The sequence below is a fragment of the Lotus japonicus genome, chromosome 4, assembly GCF_012489685.1.
Source record: "Lotus japonicus ecotype B-129 chromosome 4, LjGifu_v1.2".
Taxonomy (NCBI): Eukaryota; Viridiplantae; Streptophyta; class Magnoliopsida; order Fabales; family Fabaceae; genus Lotus; species Lotus japonicus.
In genome coordinates, this window is record NC_080044.1 from 8090019 (window position 1) to 8110681 (window position 20663).

At 36.1% G+C, this 20663-nt stretch overlaps 2 protein-coding genes across 2 annotated transcripts; both read right to left on the reverse strand.

Moving 5' to 3' along the window:
• Positions 1 to 1842: 1842 nt before the first annotated feature.
• Positions 1843 to 9095, reverse strand: LOC130710794 (rac-like GTP-binding protein RAC13). The gene is made up of 7 exons (XM_057560158.1): positions 8848 to 9095; positions 8476 to 8563; positions 8260 to 8369; positions 8081 to 8144; positions 2702 to 2766; positions 2560 to 2625; positions 1843 to 2218 (listed from the first exon to the last, which is right to left on the reverse strand). Exons 1-7 carry the CDS (start codon positions 8944 to 8946, stop codon positions 2120 to 2122), a joined length of 591 nt encoding a protein of 196 aa, XP_057416141.1. The 5' UTR covers positions 8947 to 9095; the 3' UTR covers positions 1843 to 2119.
• A 1430-nt stretch (positions 9096 to 10525) lies between these two features.
• On the reverse strand, positions 10526 to 12678 carry LOC130710795 (LOB domain-containing protein 24-like). Its single transcript, XM_057560159.1, has 2 exons — positions 11964 to 12678; positions 10526 to 10819 (listed from the first exon to the last, which is right to left on the reverse strand). Exon 1 carries the CDS (start codon positions 12510 to 12512, stop codon positions 11979 to 11981), a length of 534 nt encoding a protein of 177 aa, XP_057416142.1. The 5' UTR covers positions 12513 to 12678; the 3' UTR covers positions 10526 to 10819; positions 11964 to 11978.
• Between the last annotated feature and the right edge of the window lie 7985 nt (positions 12679 to 20663).

The following is a 20663-nucleotide window of genomic DNA, read 5'->3' on the forward strand; positions in this document are numbered from 1 at the left end:
AACAACACCAAAATCTCTAGAACTAGAGGAACGTGTTACATACCACTTAAGGTCGAGATATAAGTAATCACTAGCGGATTTGCATACAGTTAACCCTCGGCAAATGCTCGAAGGCAGTTCCACGAGGAAATAATGCAAGTCTCATACTCATGTTTGATATCCCTTACCCGAATATAGGAGTTATCTGTGGGGGAATAGATAAGCTATATTCTAATCGTACTCTAATACATCGACTACAAGAATGCAACAAAGAGATTGATGATACAAGTTGCGGTCACGCCAAGGGAGAAAGGAACCAGTATCCTCATTGTTCCTGCTCACCTAGCCCGAAAAAAGAAGGACGAGGGAAAACAACACCCCAATCCCTAGAACTATAGGAACACATTAGATACCACTTAAGGTTGAGGCGTTAGTAAGGGTGAATTTGCATTAGACACCTCAAGTAAGGGTGAATTTTCTCAACTATTGCAACTGTGCGATTTGTCGTATATTTAAAATGAGCAGCTTTAGTCCCATAATTTTTAATTGGTGAAAATCGTGTCCTCCTATAGAGCAATGTAAAAAATGTAACGAACATTATTGATGTGACCTTCATTAAATGATGTAGAAGCCCGATGTGTGTCATGTAATTCCTATTCTCTTAATTAAATTTCTTGTCACTCATTCGCTCATTTTAAAAAGACTATATCACTCCATTTAACCTTCATTTCATTCTTCATCCACTTGGATATCCAGAAACCTCCTCATCTTCTTATTTTTATGCAACCTCCTCATTCTTCTTCTTCTTCTTCTTCAATTTTTGCCCGTCTCAATCTCTCACTCCATTTAACCTTCATTTCATTCTTCATCCACTTGGATATCCAGAAACCTCCTCATCTTCTTATTTTTATGCAACCTCCTCATTCTTCTTCTTCTTCTTCTTCAATTTTTGCCCGTCTCAATCTCTCTTTCTCTTTGTTTTCTCAGTTTTCAATCCCCTCCACCACCTTGAAACCCTCCTCCAACACCTTCACCACTTCCAGCCCTACATCATCTGCCAAATCCACATCCAAAAATATCATGTAGGCCAGTTAGGTCGACCAAAACGAGGTTCATCTCATCCAATAACTAACTAAGCGGAAAAAAGCCAATACATTTACTGAACAATTGTAAGGTCACCCAAGGGTAACCATCGTCTTGATAGTCGATCACAAATGCTTCATAAGGTCCAATACTTTAACTACAACTCTCACCATACTTATAAATACAGGTTTGATCGTTTATTTACATAAACATTACTCATGTGGCTAATTCATATAGTTCTTCTAAGCTTTGAACTTTTTTTCTACGCTCTCATACTAACTTAAACATAAAAGTGTCTTTGCATGAACCTCCCCCGTCGTGTCTACATCACACCACCAAGACAGAAGATCCATCTAGAACCATATTGTTAGAGTCCCATTTTGGCTAGAGATGTGGCTAATCAAGTGCTTATAAATGGCTTCAAGAGTTGAGGTTTACACTACCATTTATAAGCACTTAATTGGTCACATCTCTGGCCAATATGAGACTCTAACACATACATCACCATAAGAGATTTAGAGCAACCTACTGCTCAGATTAAAGAAGAACATTTCAGTTTTTTGATTTATTCCAAAATCAGTTTTAGTGATGAAACGAAATTTTAAATACTTTTATTTTAAGTTATCCAAAATATTTATTTTTTCTTTTAAAATAACAGTTGATATATAGTACTGATTCAAACTATTCTATTTGTTGAGATGCTGATGATTTGAAAGAGAACATTCCTAGGTGATAGAAATTAGAAACAGCAGATAAGGAATTAATAAAACTGGATTCCAATTGCAACTAGAAGGCCTTATTATACAAAATGTTTAGATGAAACAATGCCACAAAAGTAAGATCAACTAACACTGGTAAAATAAAATAATTAATTCAACAATGCAATACTTGAGTTCATTTTCCATTGATTACACTTCATGAGGAATCTAAATTTCTTTACAGAGGTCATCCAAAACCCCAGAAGCTCTTTATATATTGGAACCACAAAACACTGGAATTTAGGTTTCAATTCTGTCATATACTTGATTTTGAGTGAAATATAACTGAATATGAAATACTAAAGGAAAGTGCAGGTCCTTTTCTTGTGCGGTTTCTTCTTTAGCTTTGGTGGCCTCAATGCAACCTTTATTGCAGCATCAAAAACTACCTTCACATTCTGCAACAAAAAAAAGTGTGAATTCTTTCAACTGCTTAAGTACATGTTGGCAATTCTTCGACATTTGATTCTAAAGATAAAATCAACTTTCATGAGAAACTTATGTGTGTAGCTTCAGAATGCCAGGATTGATTATGAGGGAAAATAAGTTGATCCGAACATGCTATAACAGTAATTCTCAATGCAATTGAATAGATAGAATCAGGGATCACCTATTACTGCATTTAATTGAATACTTACAGAGATCACAAGTTCCTTTAACTACATCTTAATCTAGAGTTTGAGTTTGCTACAAAATATGGCTAAAAGATGCTGAGTCCAATGAAATGGTTATAATTTACCTGCTGAGTTTTAGAGCTGCACTCAATATAAGTGACTGCACCAATCAGCTTCTTTAACTCTTCACCCTGCTTAACACAATCATTGTTAAATCATAAGCATCTTTTATTTTTTTGTTTTATTTTAAATTTGTTGTGGACTTACCTGAGCAGTTGTTATTCTTGTGGCTCCAGGATGATCAATCAGAAATTGCTTGTCGTCTCGCAAATCTGTACATACATAAGATTTAAAAAAAAACTACTGTTAGCCTTGAAGTTCATTAGCAAAAGTTATGATTTATAAGCATTGCTTGTTTTATAAGCAATGACCAACTGAAACTTTGCACGAAATGGAAGATTTCACATATGAAACTGTTTAAACATTAGACATATTGATGATCTCAAATATGTAACTTGGTCTTATTTCCTCTATTTTCTGTCATGCCACAAACTACAATTGCAGCCGCAAACATTAAGGGTTTTTAGTTCCCACTGTCAATGAGGATATCTGCAATTAATGATTGTTTCCTATTTTATGTTTGAGAAATTAGGAAATAGAATCAAGAATATTCCTATTTGAATGTACAGAATTAGACTTCCTAATTTAGGTTGTGCAAATTAGGAATTAGGGTTAATTAGTCCTTATTGCTTGTAAATGTAATTGTATTATATATAGAAGAGAATAGAATCAGAGAAGGCATCAAGCCAATTATTCTTGACATGGTATCACGAGTCTTCTCACTTCTCTTGTGCCGTTTCCTTGTGTGCTAAGAGCGACACGCTCTTGCTTCTTCTATCCGTATCAACATCGTGCCTCCTTCGTGGTTCATCTTGGCTCTCTGGTTCGTTGCTCTGATTCTGGTTCGTGTTGTGCTGCTGTAGCCCATCCTGGTTCGTTGCTTTTATTCCTGGTTCGCTGCTCTGTTTCTTTTCTTGCTGTTCTGTTTCTGGAACGTTGCTGTTTTTTTTGTGCTATCTTGTTTCTGGTCAGTTTGCTTTGCTCCTCATGGCTTCCGAAAAGACTTTTGAAAACTTCTGTGTCCGCTTTACGGGCAAAAATTATGGCGCTTGGGAGTTTCAGTTCCAAATGTTCGTGAAAGGGAAAGGCCTTTGGGACGATCATGTAGCTCAGTCCACTGCTCCGGCAGAGAAAACGACATTGGCGGCGTGGCAAACAAAGGACGCCCAAGTTATAACCTGGATTCTGGCTTCTGTTGAACCTCACATGATCAACAACTTACGTGCTTTCTCTACTGCTAAAGATATGTGGGACTATCTGAAGCGTATTTACAATCAGGACAATGTTGCCAAACGGTTCCAGTTGGAGCTCGACATTGCTAACTATCGTCAGGGAAATCTCTCTATTCAGGACTATTACTCCGGGTTCCTTACTCTTTGGGCTGATCATTCAGCAATCTTACACGCTGATGTTTCTAAAGATTCACTCACTGCTGTCCAAAAAGTTTATCAGATTAGCCAACGGGACCAATTTCTCATGAAGCTTCGACCTGAATTTGAAGCTGTGCGTGCTGCTTTGCTGAACAGGAATCCAGCCCCTTCCTTGGACGTGTGTCTTGCAGAATTACTTCGAGAAGAGCAGCGTCTTCTGACCTTATCCCGTGGTGACTTTGTTGCTGATCCTGTCTCTGTTGCCTACGCTGCCCAAAGTAAAGGCAAAGGTCGTGATATGCGCCAAGTTCAATGCTTTTCTTGCAAGCAATTTGGTCATCTTGCTCGGAATTGCAGTAAGAAATTTTGCAACTATTGTAAGCAACAGGGTCACATCCTCGCAGATTGCCCAACTCGACCCCCGCGGAAGCCGTTGCATGCCTTACACGCCACTACAACTTCTCTGGACCAGACTTCTGCTCCTACAACTTCTAGTGCTGCTTCCTTGACTCCCGAGGCCGTACAACAAATGGTACTCGCAGCTCTTTCTGCCTTGGGCCTTCAAGGTAAGTCCAAACCTACATCTCAACCTTGGTTTGTTGATTCTGGGGCCTCTAACCACATGACTGGTTCCCTTGAAAAATTGCACAATGTTCACACTTATCATGGCACCCAAAATATCCAAATTGCTGATGGTAATATTCTTTCTATTTCTGCTGTTGGAGACATCAATTCCTCCTTTCGAGATGTGTTTGTTTCCCCAGGGCTTGTTTCCAATTTGATTTCCGTTGGACAATTGGTCGATAACAATTGTAATGTTAATTTCTCTCGTGATGGTTGTTCTGTGCAGGATCAGGCGTCGGGGAAAGTGATCGCGAGGGGGCCTAAAGTGGGCAGACTATTTCCTCTCCAGTTTTCTCTGTCGAATATTTTGTCTTTTGCTTGTAATGGTGTCCCAAATAAGTATGAGGACTGGCATAGAAAATTGGGTCACCCAAACTCAGTTGTTTTAGCTCATTTATTGAAATCTGGATTGTTGAGTAATAAAATTGTTATTCCTACTTCTGCATTTGATTGTTCTGTGTGCAAACTTGCTAAAAGCAAGACTCTTCCCTTTCCCTCTATAGCTCATCGTGCCACTAAATGTTTTGATCTTATTCATAGTGATGTTTGGGGTATGTCACCGGTCTTGTCTCATGCAAAGTATAAATACTTTGTAACCTTTATTGATGACTATAGCCGGTTTACATGGATCTATTTTCTCCGCTCTAAATCTGATGTCTTTTGTATGTTTAAACAGTTTTTGGCATATATAGAGACTCAGTTTGACACAGGTATCAAGGTTTTGCGTACTGATTCTGGTGGGGAATATATCTCTCACAACTTTCAAGAGTACTTGCGGCAGAAGGGGATTCTTTCACAATGTTCTTGTCCATATACGCCGCAGCAAAATGGCGTTGCAGAACGCAAAAATCGGCACTTGCTTGATGTTACCCGAACATTACTGCTTCAAGCCTCTGTTCCTTCTCAATTCTGGGTTGAAGCTTTGTCTGCGGCTGTATACTTGATCAACCGCCTCCCATCTCAGGTTTTGGCTTTTGATTCTCCTTTCTTTCGTCTCTATAACACACAGCCAAGTTATGATGACCTTCACACGTTTGGGTGTGTCTGCTTTGTGCACTTGCCACCTCTAGAGCGTCATAAACTCGGCGCGCAATCTGTGCAGTGTGCCTTTATGGGTTATTCTCCTAATCAAAAGGGATTTTTGTGTTATGATGTCATTGCTCAACGCATGCGCATTTCTAGAAATGTGGTTTTCTTTGATTATCAATATTATTTTCCATGTTTTCCTTCTGATTCTAACAGTTTTGTTCCTCTTCATACCTTTGCTGATGTTCCTCGTCCTATAGAACGTTTTAAACCTGGACAGGTGTATACTAGACGACCTCCTACTTTGCCCCCTCCCGATGCTGATCCTCCGCCTGAACCAGCACCAGTTACCCTGCGTCGATCCACTCGCCTGCATCGAACACCTAATAGGTATGGATGGGAGCCTACTTCTCTTACTGCTACTTTATCTAGTATACCTATTCCCACATGTTATTCGCAGGCTGTTAAGGACATGCGTTGGGTAAAGGCCATGCAAGATGAGCTACAAGCACTTCAGGAGAATTTCACTTGGGACATAGTCCCTTGCCCTCTTGGTGTTAAACCCATTGGTTGCAAATGGGTGTACTCTGTGAAGTTAAATTCTGATGGTTCTCTCAATCGTTATAAGGCCCGGTTGGTTGCTTTGGGTAACAAACAAGAATACGGGGTGGATTATGATGAGACCTTTGCACCTGTGGCAAAGATGACCACTGTCCGCACAATCCTTTCTATTGCTGCCTCTAAAGGTTGGTCCCTATATCAAATGGATGTGAAGAATGCATTTCTTCATGGTGATTTAGCAGAAGATATTTTTATGAAACCTCCTCCAGGCTTGTTTTCTTCCTCTGAAGGCGTGTGCAAAGTCAAGCGTTCTTTATATGGCTTGCGGCAGGCTCCTCGGGCATGGTTTGAGAAATTTCGGTCTACCCTTCTTGGATTCTCTTTTTCTCAGAGCCAATATGATTCCTCCTTATTCATTCATCACACGTCCGCTGGTATTGTTCTTCTTCTCATTTATGTTGATGACATGATCATTACTGGCTCTGATCAAGCGTCCATACAACTACTTAAACAGCAGCTTCAAGCTTCCTTTCACATGAAGGATCTTGGGTATCTTCACTATTTCTTGGGGCTTGAGGTTCATTCTGACTCCAAAGGTATTTTTCTCAATCAGCACAAGTATACTGAGGACTTAGTTTCTTTGGCTGGTCTTCAATCTGTTGTCCCTGTGGATACTCCTCTTGAAGTTAATGTCAAATATCATCGTGATGAGGGTGATCTTTTGCCTGATCCTTTATTGTATCGTCAATTGGTGGGAAGTCTTAACTATTTGACTATTACACGTCCAGATATTTCCTTTGCAGTGCAACAAGTTAGTCAATTCATGCACACTCCTCGTCATCTTCACTTGGCTGCTGTTCGTCGCATCATTCGCTATTTGAAAGGAACGTCTTATCGAGGATTATTTTTTCCGGCCAGTACATCTCTTACTTTGCTTGCCTATAGTGATGCTGATTGGGCAGGTTGTGCTGATACACGAAGGTCGGTGTCCGGTTGGTGCATGTTCCTTGGTCCGGCCTTAATTTCTTGGAAGAGCAAAAAGCAAGCCCGCGTTTCCAAGTCATCCACTGAGTCTGAATATCGAGCTATGTCCACTGCTTGCTCTGAAATAACTTGGCTTCGTGGTTTATTGGCTGAACTCGGATTCCCTCAAATCAATGTTACGCCTCTCCATGCTGACAACACAAGCGCTATTCAGATTGCTACTAATCCAGTTTTTCATGAGCGCACTAAGCATATTGAAGTGGATTGTCACTCCATTCGTGAGGCTCTTGATGATCATGTTATCTCTCTTCCTCATGTCTCCTCGCAGCTTCAGCTTGCAGATATCTTCACTAAAGCGGTTCCTCGTGCCCGTCACCAGTTTCTTCTTAGCAAATTGATGCTTCTTGACAAACCGCATCAATTTGAGGGGGGATGTCAATGAGGATATCTGCAATTAATGATTGTTTCCTATTTTATGTTTGAGAAATTAGGAAATAGAATCAAGAATATTCCTATTTGAATGTACAGAATTAGACTTCCTAATTTAGGTTGTGCAAATTAGGAATTAGGGTTAATTAGTCATTATTGCTTGTAAATGTAATTGTATTATATATAGAAGAGAATAGAATCAGAGAAGGCATCAAGCCAATTATTCTTGACACCCACAATCGTGACTGCAATTGCAGCCGCATTCACCCGCATTTGTCTGTAATCCCGCAATTTAACTACAACCACAACCGCGACCACAGTTTTAAACTTTGGTGAGCGTTGCCCTGGTTTCCCTCCCCTTTATAAGGACTTATTTAGCTAGATCTCTAGTTAATGTTTAATTATGGAAGTTTCACAATTGTACAGAAGTAGAGTTGAATAGCTAGAGAGAGAGAGAGGAATATGAAGAAGACTATCATTACTGACAAATTATGATGAATTTTGCTATGCTACTTTGATGGAATTATCATACCTAGTTTTGTTCCCACCAGCACAATAGGCACATTTGGAGCATAATGTCTCAGCTCAGGTATCCACTGTTTGTCAAGAATCCAACAAATACATATGTTTTAAGGATTTCACATCACAATTCAACTGAAAACCAAATTACAGTAACTGAACAAGAGGATTTGGGGCAGATAGTTAAAAAACCTTTTTGGAAATATTCTCATAACTTGCTTTACTAATTAGAGAAAAGCACAGCAAAAACACATCAGCTCCTCTGTAACTCAAAGGCCTTAGCCTGTTGTAATCTTCTTGTCCTGTAACCACACAAATTATACAAAGCAAACACAATATTTTCATTCATCAAAATTTGGCATTTAAAGTGAATGTGAAACATAGCCCTCAGAAAGAAGATTAACAAACCTGCAGTGTCCCATAGACCAAGATTAACTGTACTACCATCCACCACAACATTGGCACTGAAGTTGTCAAACACTGTTGGAACATAATCCTAACAAAGAGAAAACCATAGCAAAAGAAAGAGCATTAGCTTCAAAACTAGCTCCTGAAACCATGATTCCAGTTCATAGATATATGCAGGGTTTCAAATTTTCGTCCGCAACTGCGATTGCAGCCGCAACGTAACGGTTCTAGAGACCGGAATTGCAACCGCATCACCCTCCACTTGTCTGCAATTCTGCGACACAGTGGCAATGGCAACCACAATTTTAAACCCTGTATATATATGTACAATTGAACCTTCCATGACCAATAAGTATGCTAATTGGAACATACTGTAGGAAAGGTATTGCTGGTATAGGATATAAGCATGCATGTCTTTCCCACAGCTCCATCCCCAACTGTTACACACTTGATAAATCTGGCTGTACTCATTCTTCTTCTTCTCTGGTTCTTCTTCTATTCTTAACTAAGAAAAATACTCTATACTTATAAAGAAATTGGAACAATATTTATGAAGAAGTCTGAGCTAGAAATAATGGAAAAAGTGAAAGGACCTAGAAGCAAATCTATTACCTACTTACTTTAGTTGTTTGCTCATGGAACTGATCAAATTTATAATCATTTGCCCCCAAAAGCTTTTTCTTTTCTTTTCTTTAAGTGCAAGGACAAAAGCAGATATGGTAACAAAGTAGGTATAGTGCTGCTGGCGTTAGTTGGTTAAGTGTGGGAGAAGGGAGGTAATGAATGATGAAAAGCAAAGAATTTGCTTAATTAATTAACCAATACACTATGATGAAATCAAACAACAAATTGTTGAAAAGCAAGTCAAAAAGTTTGTTAGTGACCTATTGGATATGTTTCTGTTTCTAATTATATTTCTTGGTAGTTATGCTGAAACGGATTGAGCTTGCATTGGTTTCATTTATCCCTCTTGGTCCTTTTTCACTTGAGAACTCCAAAAGTGATCTCTCTTTACTTCACCATTACAAAATAGACACTACAATGAAGAAAAAAAAAGGGATATACTAACCAATGTATTTTGCTTGGTAACTTTGAAACAAAGGAAAAGTGGAATTTTTAATCCATTGAAGAGTGACACAACTTAATGTTGGGTTTTCTTAATTAGTCTCACCTCTACTAGATGAATAAAATTTGTAAACTGTAGGCAAGGGAGAAATCAGTGTGAAAAGGCACCAAACATATTTTCACCTGTCTCAAATTATCAATGGAGAAGATTTGTCATGTATGTTAAGTTCAAAATAAATTCGAGAAGGAAGTTTTTGCCGTTGATCATGAATGCACATTGACGTCAACAGAAATCCAAACATACAATTCTTGATCCAACATTAGAAATACTTTTCGTTGCATTGGATTTTTTAGTTTTTTTTTTTTTAAGTTTAGGACTTGACTGTTTCTTTATTTAAAGAAGACAATCCAAACACGAATGTCATCTTCTTTATTTTTGTTTTAATTCTTTATGTAATTAAGGATTTCAAGAATGGTCTCTGCCACTTGCAAACCCTTCACGGTTAATTATTTCAAGACTGCAGTTTGACAAAAAAAAAACCTCAACGATTCCAGAAAAATAGATCAATAAAATGTCATTCACACTTCAGATTCAATTCACTCAAGTCAAAGAGAAGAAAAATGAGAATACAACATTAAAGAATTATTGAAAAGGTGAAAAATTATATAAATTATAATATTTTGTAAGCTCTCTCAAACACCCAATATAAATGCTTATTATTTTTGTAAGATAAGCTCAAATAAGCAGTAAATAAGCTCTTCTAAACACACGACTCATTCTACATTCTTTGAGAGTGCAATGTTGAAGAGATTTATTGATAAATATCTCAAAAGTCGACACTTTCTTCCCCACTCGTCCTTATCAACCATCCAATCCAATATTAAACAATCGTAACAACTAACAACAGTAAAAAAAGGTGTCTCACTGGTGCACCACCTTCCACCCTGATGGCAAAGACAATACTTTTGCAAATGATAAAACTAATTTTATGCTCAAACGAAATTTTATTAACACCATGCAGATAGTTACTGAAAAATTACTTTTAGATGAACATTCTACAAAAAATATTCCGGAAGTAACTTTACAAAGTTATTCAAAACAATTCTCTACAAATGATCCAAGTACATCTTTGGTCTATCAGTTTCGTAGAAGATGTAAATTTACAAAACTCCAGAAGTATGGTTTCTAAGTAAGTGTCTTGTCAAGGTATATACACATTTTTCTCCTGTGGAAAATCCTTCATCTGCTACCTGCTTCACTCTACTATTCACATATGGTCTACATAAACAAGATTTAAGAGAAAAAATCAACAAATGAAATCAAAGTCTGAGTTGATCAATGCTTGAAACAGTTAATTAGACATATATATATATATATATATGAAGAAAAGCTTAAAAAACCCATAGTTTTGGAGAAAAGCATTCAGACTACTGTAAGGTTGATAAAACTTAGCTATAGGCCCATTCTTAGGAAGAGAAAATGCTAGTAAATACTCATTCTGATTTCTGACCCACTCTTTAACACTACTTCAAATGTGTGTTAGAGTCTTCTTAAAATTTACTAACCACATAAAGTGTTTTAAAGAGTATGTTAAAATGTGTTACTACCTCTTCCCAATAAAGTGCAGTAGGAAGAGAGGAACATAAACTAGCTTTTTATGAATTCCGCTATTGCACGAAAAACTCATTTGGGTGCAAACCGAACAGCACTTATTATTATAGCTTATTTAGTCTATTTTTCAGTAGATATAAGCTTCAATAAGCTCCAATAAATCTGTATCCAAACAAGCTCTAAGTATAACAAACATACTCAGAATTTTGTGTGTCTTATTCCAGAAAGACTGCATGTTTATGTTTGTGCAAATTTTATTCCATTTTTAAGAGATCAAGAGCTGTCCACACACCCTTTTTCTCTTATGAAACTATGATTGGTTTGATATTAGCATGACTGTGCCACAAAATGCTTTTCCAAAAACAAAATTCATCAGGATAATAATCTTGAGCACAAAACTTTCTCATGAGAAGTGAGTATCATGTATATCACCCCAACTACATCTACCAAATCCACCCAACAGAAAATCATGAAAAAGAACAGATAAACACCCAACACAAAATTCCATATAATGTTTCTGGCAGGTCATCAATCCCAAAATAAAAATTGCAAACATAAAGTAACTTTTGGTGACTTAGCTACACCAAATAGTTGTAAACACCAATTTTATTCTAAAACATCTAATTTACACATTTATACATATAAATATAACATCATCAAATCAAGGGTAAAGAATGAAAGTTTCAGCTAAAAAGAAACTAAATCATAGCTCAATTCAACAAAGCTCTTAATTGCATTAAATCCTAGTTTCTACCTTCTACATAGAAAATCAAATTTCTTGCAAGTTTAATCAGAAAGGCAAGGAATGTACCTAACATGCTGAAATTTAGCTTTGGGTCCTTCCACTGCTTTGATCAACATTGCCTTCAATTGCACTATCCTCTTTACCCCTTTCAACTTCAGAGTCAGAATTTCCATCTTGACCTAGTTCCCCAATTTCCATTCCCAATTCTGCATTAACCTTGTTCCCATCACAAGATTGAAAATTACCCTCTTGGCTAGGTCGATCCACTGCTGAATCTTGCAACTGGGACATCAATTTGAGCTCAAGATTGAGACCCGATTCTTGCTGCTGTTTCCGTTGGAGTTGCATGAAAGCACCGAGAGGTCCATGAACAGGGTCGTTCTGCCACATCAACGCTTCCCATTCGAGCGATTTCACAGCTTCGATTCTTCCTTGTGGGTCGAGATCGGAGAGCATCTTGATGATGTTGTTGGTGCCGAAAACCTTGCGAACCGCTTCGAATTCTCGAGTCTTGGTCAGTGGGAAATGTGGAGCAAGAATGCAGGGTGCATCGCATCTTCTCTTGAGTTGCTTGCAAGCAGCGCATGAACTGCGATGGCGTGTGTTTCCCCTCATCTTTTTCCGACTGCGGAAACTCTGTATCCGCCGCCGTAGCCTCCGCCGCCGGGAAGTTTATTTCCGGTGTCTCTCTCTTTTGTGCTTTTCCCTCCAATTTGGTTTTTCCTGTTAACGTTCTAATGAATATTTATTGGCTTAAAGGGTCTAAAGGCCCCTAAGATTACAAAGGGAATCAAATCCAGGACCTAAAAAAATTTTACATCAAATTGGGTCCCTAAGAAATTTTTTTTAATTCAATTAAGGTCAAATCCCAATTTCGTCCTAATCACTAATTCCACTTGGCATTTTTTTATTTTTTTTAATTAAAAAATAATAAAACTTTATTTTTTTATTCTAACTCAGTTATTTAAGCAAAAAAAAAAATTAAAAAACTTAACAAAATCCCTAATCTAATTCCAAAACTTAATCTAATCTACTTCTTTGTTTTTTTTCCTAGAAGAACACAGCACCAACATCACCCACTTTCCTTCTTCCTTTCAACGTGAATTACCATCACCACACTTTCCTCTCCTTCTCATGAAGGCCGCCACCACCACCGTTCTTCTTGCTTCCTCTGTCGCAACTCGCAAGCCACCATGAGGAAGCCAAACCATCTCCACCCAACCCCCAACTCCACCTGCAACCGAAACCCCATCCCCACCCCCACCTGCAACTGAAACCTCCACCCCCACCCCCACTCGAAACCAAAACCCCAAATCCCCAAATCCACCACCAGGCGATGCAAGGAGAAGGAGTGATCGAGAAACCAAAACCAAATCCCCAAATCCCCAAATCCACCACTCACTCTAATAACCATGGTTGCACCACTTCTCTCCCCTCTCTCTTCTTCTTATTTTCCTCCAAAATCAGGCAACAAAACGCAAAGCTTGCAACCCTTGGTGTTATGGATTTACGTTTTCGTCGCCATTGTGGTGGGAGCATGGGCGGTCCAAACTCAGATCCGAGAGGAGAACGCAAGCGAGAATGAAACGCAGGAGAGAAGAGAAAGTCTTCTTGGCCACATGAGGCTTTGATCTGGGTTGAGAAGCTCCAAGCTTTCGCTTTTTTTCTCATCTTTGAGCATCAATGTTGAACAATAACCAGATCTGAAAAGAAAAATGCATAATCTCTCTTTGATTAAGGATCAGTGATGTTGGGGTTGAAGAGAAAAAGGGGGATTTGGAGCAGCAGGTCGATTTAGGGTTTGTTGGGTCATGAAACCAGTGCTGATACGATGATACTTCTTGATTGGATCATGAATCCAGTCCTCTGCCTCCGAAGTGCTGATTGTGTCAAGATGAGGTAATCTTACAGGAAACCAATGGAAAGTTGGGGTGGGTAACTGGGTATAATGCAACCACATACTGATATTGAGATATTGATTAGGAAATTGTATCACCCAAAGAAGACGAAGCATAGTTTTGGATACGGTGGCACCAGAAAGTTTTCAAATTGAGAAAAATTTGAGAATTTTGAGGAAAGGTTTGGTACTGGAGATACAATTTTTTACTCATAGTGTAGGCAAATTTTTATTGGCAGCGCTGGGTTTGGTTGACCTGTGTGAAGTGAGCTACTTTGATTGTTTTTTTGATATGTAAGTGATATCTGATCTGTTGTGGATCATAGTAATGGCTTTGATAGGTAAGATGAAGATGATGGTGTTGAAGATTAGATTTTTAAATTAGGTTTATTAGATTATTAGGTTGTTTAGTTTAGGATTATTAGATTAGGTTTTTATTAAGATTTTTTTTTCTGATTATTTTGATGACTTGGTATTAAAAATTAATTTTTTAATATTTTTTAATTAAAAAATAATGAAAAAAGCCAGGTGGAATTAGTGATTAGGATGAAATTGGGATTTGGCCTTAATTGAATTAAAAAAAATTTCTTAGGGACCCAATTTGATGTAAAATTTTTCTAGGTCCTGGATTTGATTCCCTTTGTAATCTCAGGGGCCTTTGGACCCTTTAAGCCATATTTATTTGGGTTTTTTAAAAGCATTAGGTCTATTAATAGAAAAAAAAAACTAAAATTATAATGCTTATTTTTTTAATGCATTTTGATTTGATTTTTTTTTAATGCATTTTTCAGTTTATGATACTTTAACCGATATGTAAACAATTTTATAAAAACATTCAATCTCATTTATTCAATATTTTGCCTTCTGACCTTATTTTGTCTCTCTCCTCCCAAGATTTTTCATCGGTTTCCCTTCACTATTTGGTATGGTTGATCTAATCAATATATATTAGAAAATAACAACTTCTAGCATGACGTGTCGCTCTCACAGACCAAGTTAGTGACGTGTCGCTCCCAGATTAATTCTCACATAATATTTTACATGTAAGCTCTTTCTCCTTGGCCCCACTTGCCACACGTGCCCTGATTTTTCCTTACCTTATTTCTCCTTAATAAAAAAATACATTTTTAAATTTTAGATTTGATTAGGATTTAGGTTTTTTATTTCTTGATTTTATCTTAATTTATTTTTGATTTATTTTTAGAGTATTAATTAAGTTTTATGGTATTTTTATTGAATTTTCGGATTTTTAATTAATTCCGGATTTTATGAGTTTTTATTGTGATTTTGCTAGATTTTGATAGTTTTTATCTATTTTTATTTAGTACATTTTTAAATTTTAGATTTGATTAGGATTTATGTTGTTTATTTCTGTATTTTATCTTAATTTATATTATTATTTATTTTTAGAGTATTAATTATTTTTTATGGTATTTTTATTGAATTTTCGGATTTTTAATTAATTCCGAATTTTATGAGTTTTTATTGTGATTTGCTAGATTTTGATAGTTTTTATCTATATTTATTTAGTACATTTTTAAATTTTAGATTTGATTAGGATTTATGTTGTTTATTTCATGATTTTATCTTAATATAAAATCTGTGATAAGTGATTTAAATCAATAATACATCCCATCAGCAAAAACCCTCTTAAAACTCTGCCTACCTCCACTATCTCCTCCATGGAATTCATCTCCTCCATGCAATTTTCATCTCATCTCTCCACTGAACGGAACCACCCCACAAAATCGTCTCATCTCTCAACGGAACCACTTAGCCATCGACTTGCAATCGCATCCCTCCGATTTGCTGCCTTGGACTGATTGGGAAGGTTGCAGATGGAGGTTTCAAATTATTTTCTTCCTTTGCTTGCATAATATGTTATGGTTTTTTTCAATTTTATTTTACTTTACCTTTAACTTTCATTCACTCATGTTTGACTTCAAGGTCAATTTCGTTCATCACTTGCCATTCTAATTTCAAATTCTTTTCTTCAGGTTTTTTTTTTTATAGATATTCCACCAAAAGTGATTCTTTGGAAGCCATGGATGGTGAGTCCATTTTATATTCTATATGGAATTTTGCAATATTTTGATTTGTTTTTTATGTTTTCTGATTCTCCTTTGTATGTGATTCTATTTTATTCGTTTTTCTTAATTTGCATCTAAAATTTGTGTCCTATGTTATAGGAGGTGAAACATTGATCTGTGTATGTTTTGATTAACCTAATCATTGTCAGTGAAGTGGATTGAGGGAGTGAAAGAATTGAGGGGAGAGAAAGGAGAAGTTGAGGAAATTAATTATTACTGTTGGTGCTTGCCGTTACAACTACATAACTACATATCATGGATGAGATTTTACTGCTTATCTTTGTTCGCTCAAGCCATACTATTGAGGTTAGACTTTTAAAACTGGTGTTATCCTTTCTAATATGCTAAACGCCTAAACCAATGTTCTAACAATAAATTGATTTCCTTGGCATGAATTTATCTGTAGGTACAGAACGACAATGAGGTGCATACCTCTTTCTGACTACACTTTCTGATTCTCAGCTAGCTGAAGATGAAATATGATTGATGACTCAAGATCTTATCTTGCTCTCATTTCAAGTAAGCCACGAAACATGTGAGACCAGTACTCATGGAGGTTTTTCTCAGTCCATTATATGTATATATTCACCAGATAAGAGATAGAGATGTGTGTTTGGTGTTGCACTACTGTGATGCATATACAGTTTTACTGACTTAGTTCATCAATTCTACATCTATCTATCATCATTATATATATTAAAAGTCACTTTTCGAAGGCAATATTAGATTTTATAATTAATCATTGTTCTACTATGGTTCAATTAATCAAACTTTAGTGTGATTGGAAGTCTTGCTTGCATGAGTGTGTAATTATCACATTACGATTTAGTATCAGCATATGTTTTTGATTTGGTTATTGTACTTTCAACAACAGTGCTACATAAAGCAAAGAGTTGTTTTAGCCGTTCAACAAATATAATGGGTCTAAAATTTCTAGAGGGGCTTTCTTTCATTCATCTTCTTTAGTAGCATGTGATTAGTTTCCCCTTACAAATAGATCTGATTGGTTATGGAAACCACTGGAAGGCCATAGCCAAAAAGTGGCTTCAATTCATTCTTTGGCCTTCATATTTGTCTACAAATTTGATTGCTATCTTTGCACTATCATAGTTAGATTGATGTTGCACATATTGCTATTATGTTTGGTGGTCTTTAGTCTATCCTACTCTAACATGTCTATCAATCTCACTTCATGAGTTCTTGATTTTCTGTTACTTAGAATGCAGATACGGCTGGAAGCTGCTGATTTGGAAGCAAGTTTCATTTGAATTAGCATGAGTTCATATTAATTCATGTTAAAGTTGGACAACAATCAGGAATAGCACCTAGGATTGCTGCTGATTTGGAAGCAAGTTTCATTTGATTTTTTAATTAAAAATAAATATTTTAATGATTTAAATTCAAAATGTGATACCTTCTTACTTTATGAAGTGTTTTTTTATGCCAGAGAACAGACTCTGGTTGTAGTGAAAACAAAATTTGCATATGATGTTAGGTACTGTGTGGAATTTGTGAGTGTGTTTGTGGATAATTTATAAGAAAAACGGTGGTGATAGTGAGGTAGAGAAATCTGATAGAGATTTTGATGTAAATGAAGATTTTTCTTTCTTATGAGATTGGACTTTTAACCCTTATCCACACCATTCGAAATTTCCATTACTATTATTTTCGACACTTATGTCACTGACAAATAATAATTAGGTTCTGATGTAATGTATATTCTTTGTAATGGAGAATTAAGTAGTTGTTTTTAAGAGTATTTTATATATAATTCAGATGCAAACAGTATGCACTCAGCTATCACTTGAGCACTAGAGCAAGTAAAGGGAGCATACAACGGCTGCTTTACTATTCTGAATTTTTTTATCGCAGAAATGCTCCGGTAAGTACAACAAGCTCAAAAGCAGAATAACATGATGAAACTACTAGATATTATTAATGAACCAAACCTTTCATTTCCAAATTGTCAAGACCTTCGCTAGAAATTTGTTCTAAAGTACGCCCATTAGTACTACTATAAGAGCAAAGCAACATGCTTCTTATATTGGGAGATAGACAAAAGCAGAGGTTGCCTTAGTCAGCTTTCTCACCTGGATCAACAGAAAAAGCAACTGAAACTCGATCGATGAAAGTTGGAATGACAAGGTTTACTCTTAAAGTCTTCGGCAGGAGGAGGATACAAGAGATCGACCTTGAAGCAAGCAAGGTATGGTGGGTGTCATCATCTTCATCGATATTACCCACCAGATAGACTTGAGAAAATACTTTCAGGCATCCTGAGAGTAAGGAGAAGCTGGATCTAAATGTATTAGAAAGAGCCTAAAAGCTTTTATATATAGGAAGAATATTTTACATGAAAATACTTCTACATAAAAATAAATGTTAATAAGATTTCATCGGATTTTTTTTTTGTTACAAGAAAAACATAATATAATATAGTTTGATGTTAATTTTTTACTACATAATAATATAGTCCACTTTAATTTTTTTGTACAAATTATTATAGGAGTTAAATTCTTCTACGGGAAGAAATATATTTTAACAATAAAGTACCTTCATTAAGTATTAATTAATGTATCAAATACAATAACAAATTTCGCGGTACATTCTTTTTTTTCTAAGATTAAAATGTGTTCTGAATGCTTTATTGGTGATTCTTCATATCTATAATTTGTGTTATTGTCTTTAGGCTCATGAAGAATGTGAAACGACTTCATGTTAATATGGGTCAAACTTAGTTTATTTTATTGTGTAAAAAATGAACTCGCATAATCACGTACATAAAGAATTTTTTCTCTTTTTTTCATTGTAGATTAAATCAGCTATTGTTTATTAGTCATCATTAAACCACATCCCCTAATATGTTTTGCATAATTTGAGATTTGGTTAACCAATTTTTTTATTAGTTATTCAATTGTACGAAGTTCAATCTATGCAACAAGGGTTTTAATTTAAGACTTTTTGTCCACTTTGCTCATCATTTCATACTCTTCTATTTCATCAGTTGTTTATTATATTTTTAAAGATCAAGGTATTAATTGACTTATCAAATATAATAAATGTATTCCCCGTGCAACGCGCGGGTAAAAAACACTAGTTTTTGGCCATTACTCTCTAGATGAATGAACCGTCTTAGTGTTCGCTGGAGCTTTTTATGTCCTACTAGATCTACCGTCAACGATGACGACCACGATGGATTCTTTGATCTGCACTGTGAAAGCATCGCTCCTCCAGTTATAGTTGTCTGTCTCTCTCATCGTGACTGTTCTTTGCACCTCCTTTACCACCCACAATCGTTCATTGCCACCTTTCTCTCCATCCTTTGTTTTGGCTTTCCCTTTCACTTAACATGTGATCAATGTTTGCAAGATTGCGACTCAAAGCGTAAGATGGCACGACTATGCGACTTTGCAGCTCCGTTATGAGGTGGATTGTATGCAGAGTCGATTTTTGTTGGGATCGCCATTTTTTATCACGCTCTGTTCGAGCTTTTTTTTTTCCTCTAGATGCTCTGCACTAAGATTTTGGCATCGTCTTCGTCAATTCATCTCTGTTTCAACTTCGAAGTCTCTGTTTCACAATTTCAAACGTTGTCTTTTGTAACATCCCGATTTTTCACCTACTTCGGTAACACACACGTTGGAGTGATAATTGAGAATTCTTCTTCATCTATTCGTGCTAAATATTATCATCATCATCTTTATAATTTACTTTAATCTAGAAGCATAAAATGACAATGTCCCATGTGCTGTAAATACCTTTAACTTATTTTTGGGCTTAATTCTCACTATTCATTCATTAGTTAAAATTACTCATAATGATCCTAATCAACATCTTATAATTTCATAAAGCTTTTTTGCATTTTTGTAATCATTGTCATTGAAAAGATTAAGACATGGTCCATCAAATAAACAAATTTGTAATTTGAAGGATTTCACTCACTAATCCAAAGTTATCTCCCATTATGTCTCATATATTGATTTAACGAGCGTTGATCCGATATTCATTGAAAATGGGAGAATAAGATACCCTTGGTTCAATTTTTAGCATACAAATGACTATATTGTTATTTAAAAAATGTTTATCATGGAGAAAATATGACTAATTAAAGAAAGTGTATGAAACTTCTTCACTTTTAGAGGGGAATTGGAGAAATTGCCTATTAAGAAAGTTATGTAATAATTCGGCTTTAAAATTAATAATATCAGTGTCCAACTAACATGAGATGTCATCTTGAAATGTCTAAGTTGTAGTAAAGTATTTTGCTCGGATGTCGTAAAAATGTGACTAACACGAGTCGTATGAGTGTCGTTGTTGGGTCAGTGTCCTAGACTAGGACATCCCTTTGAAGAGATGTGTTCGTGCTTCAAAGCTATTAACAAAGATGCCAATGAGGAGATAAGAAATTTAATGACTCAAACAAGGAAGGACATTGATAGTATACAATTGTAAGAGAATGACATTCTTGCCCAATAAAATGTTTTTCCTCTCATTCCCTTCACTTTTAATGGGCACACAAGATTCAGTTAGGAGGAGTTTTACCCCTTCTATTCCCCTCCTAAAAATTGAACTGAACAATAGAAGTTTGAAAAATTCCTCCCCTCCCCTCCAACCAAACACAATGTAAAATCCTCTCTTATCTTCTTTTAAGAGGGATTAGTTATTAAAAGTTTTAAAACTGTCACATCCATAACAAGGTATGTGAGTGTGTAAAAACACATAAAAGAAAAGAGAACTTGTACACCATTCTCTACTTCTCCATAAAAAGAGTTTACAGTG

Coding starts and splice junctions, on each gene's coding strand:
- LOC130710794 (XM_057560158.1), bottom strand. CDS start 8,946: ATGAGTACAGCCAGATTTATCAAGTGTGTAACAGTTGGGGATGGAGCT. Junction 2,626..2,701: donor CAAGAATAACAACTGCTCAG/GTAAGTCCACAA, acceptor TGTGTTAAGCAG/GGTGAAGAGTTAAAGAAGCT. Junction 2,219..2,559: donor GCAGCTCTAAAACTCAGCAG/GTAAATTATAAC, acceptor TTTTTGTTGCAG/AATGTGAAGGTAGTTTTTGA.
- LOC130710795 (XM_057560159.1), bottom strand. CDS start 12,512: ATGAGGGGAAACACACGCCATCGCAGTTCATGCGCTGCTTGCAAGCAA.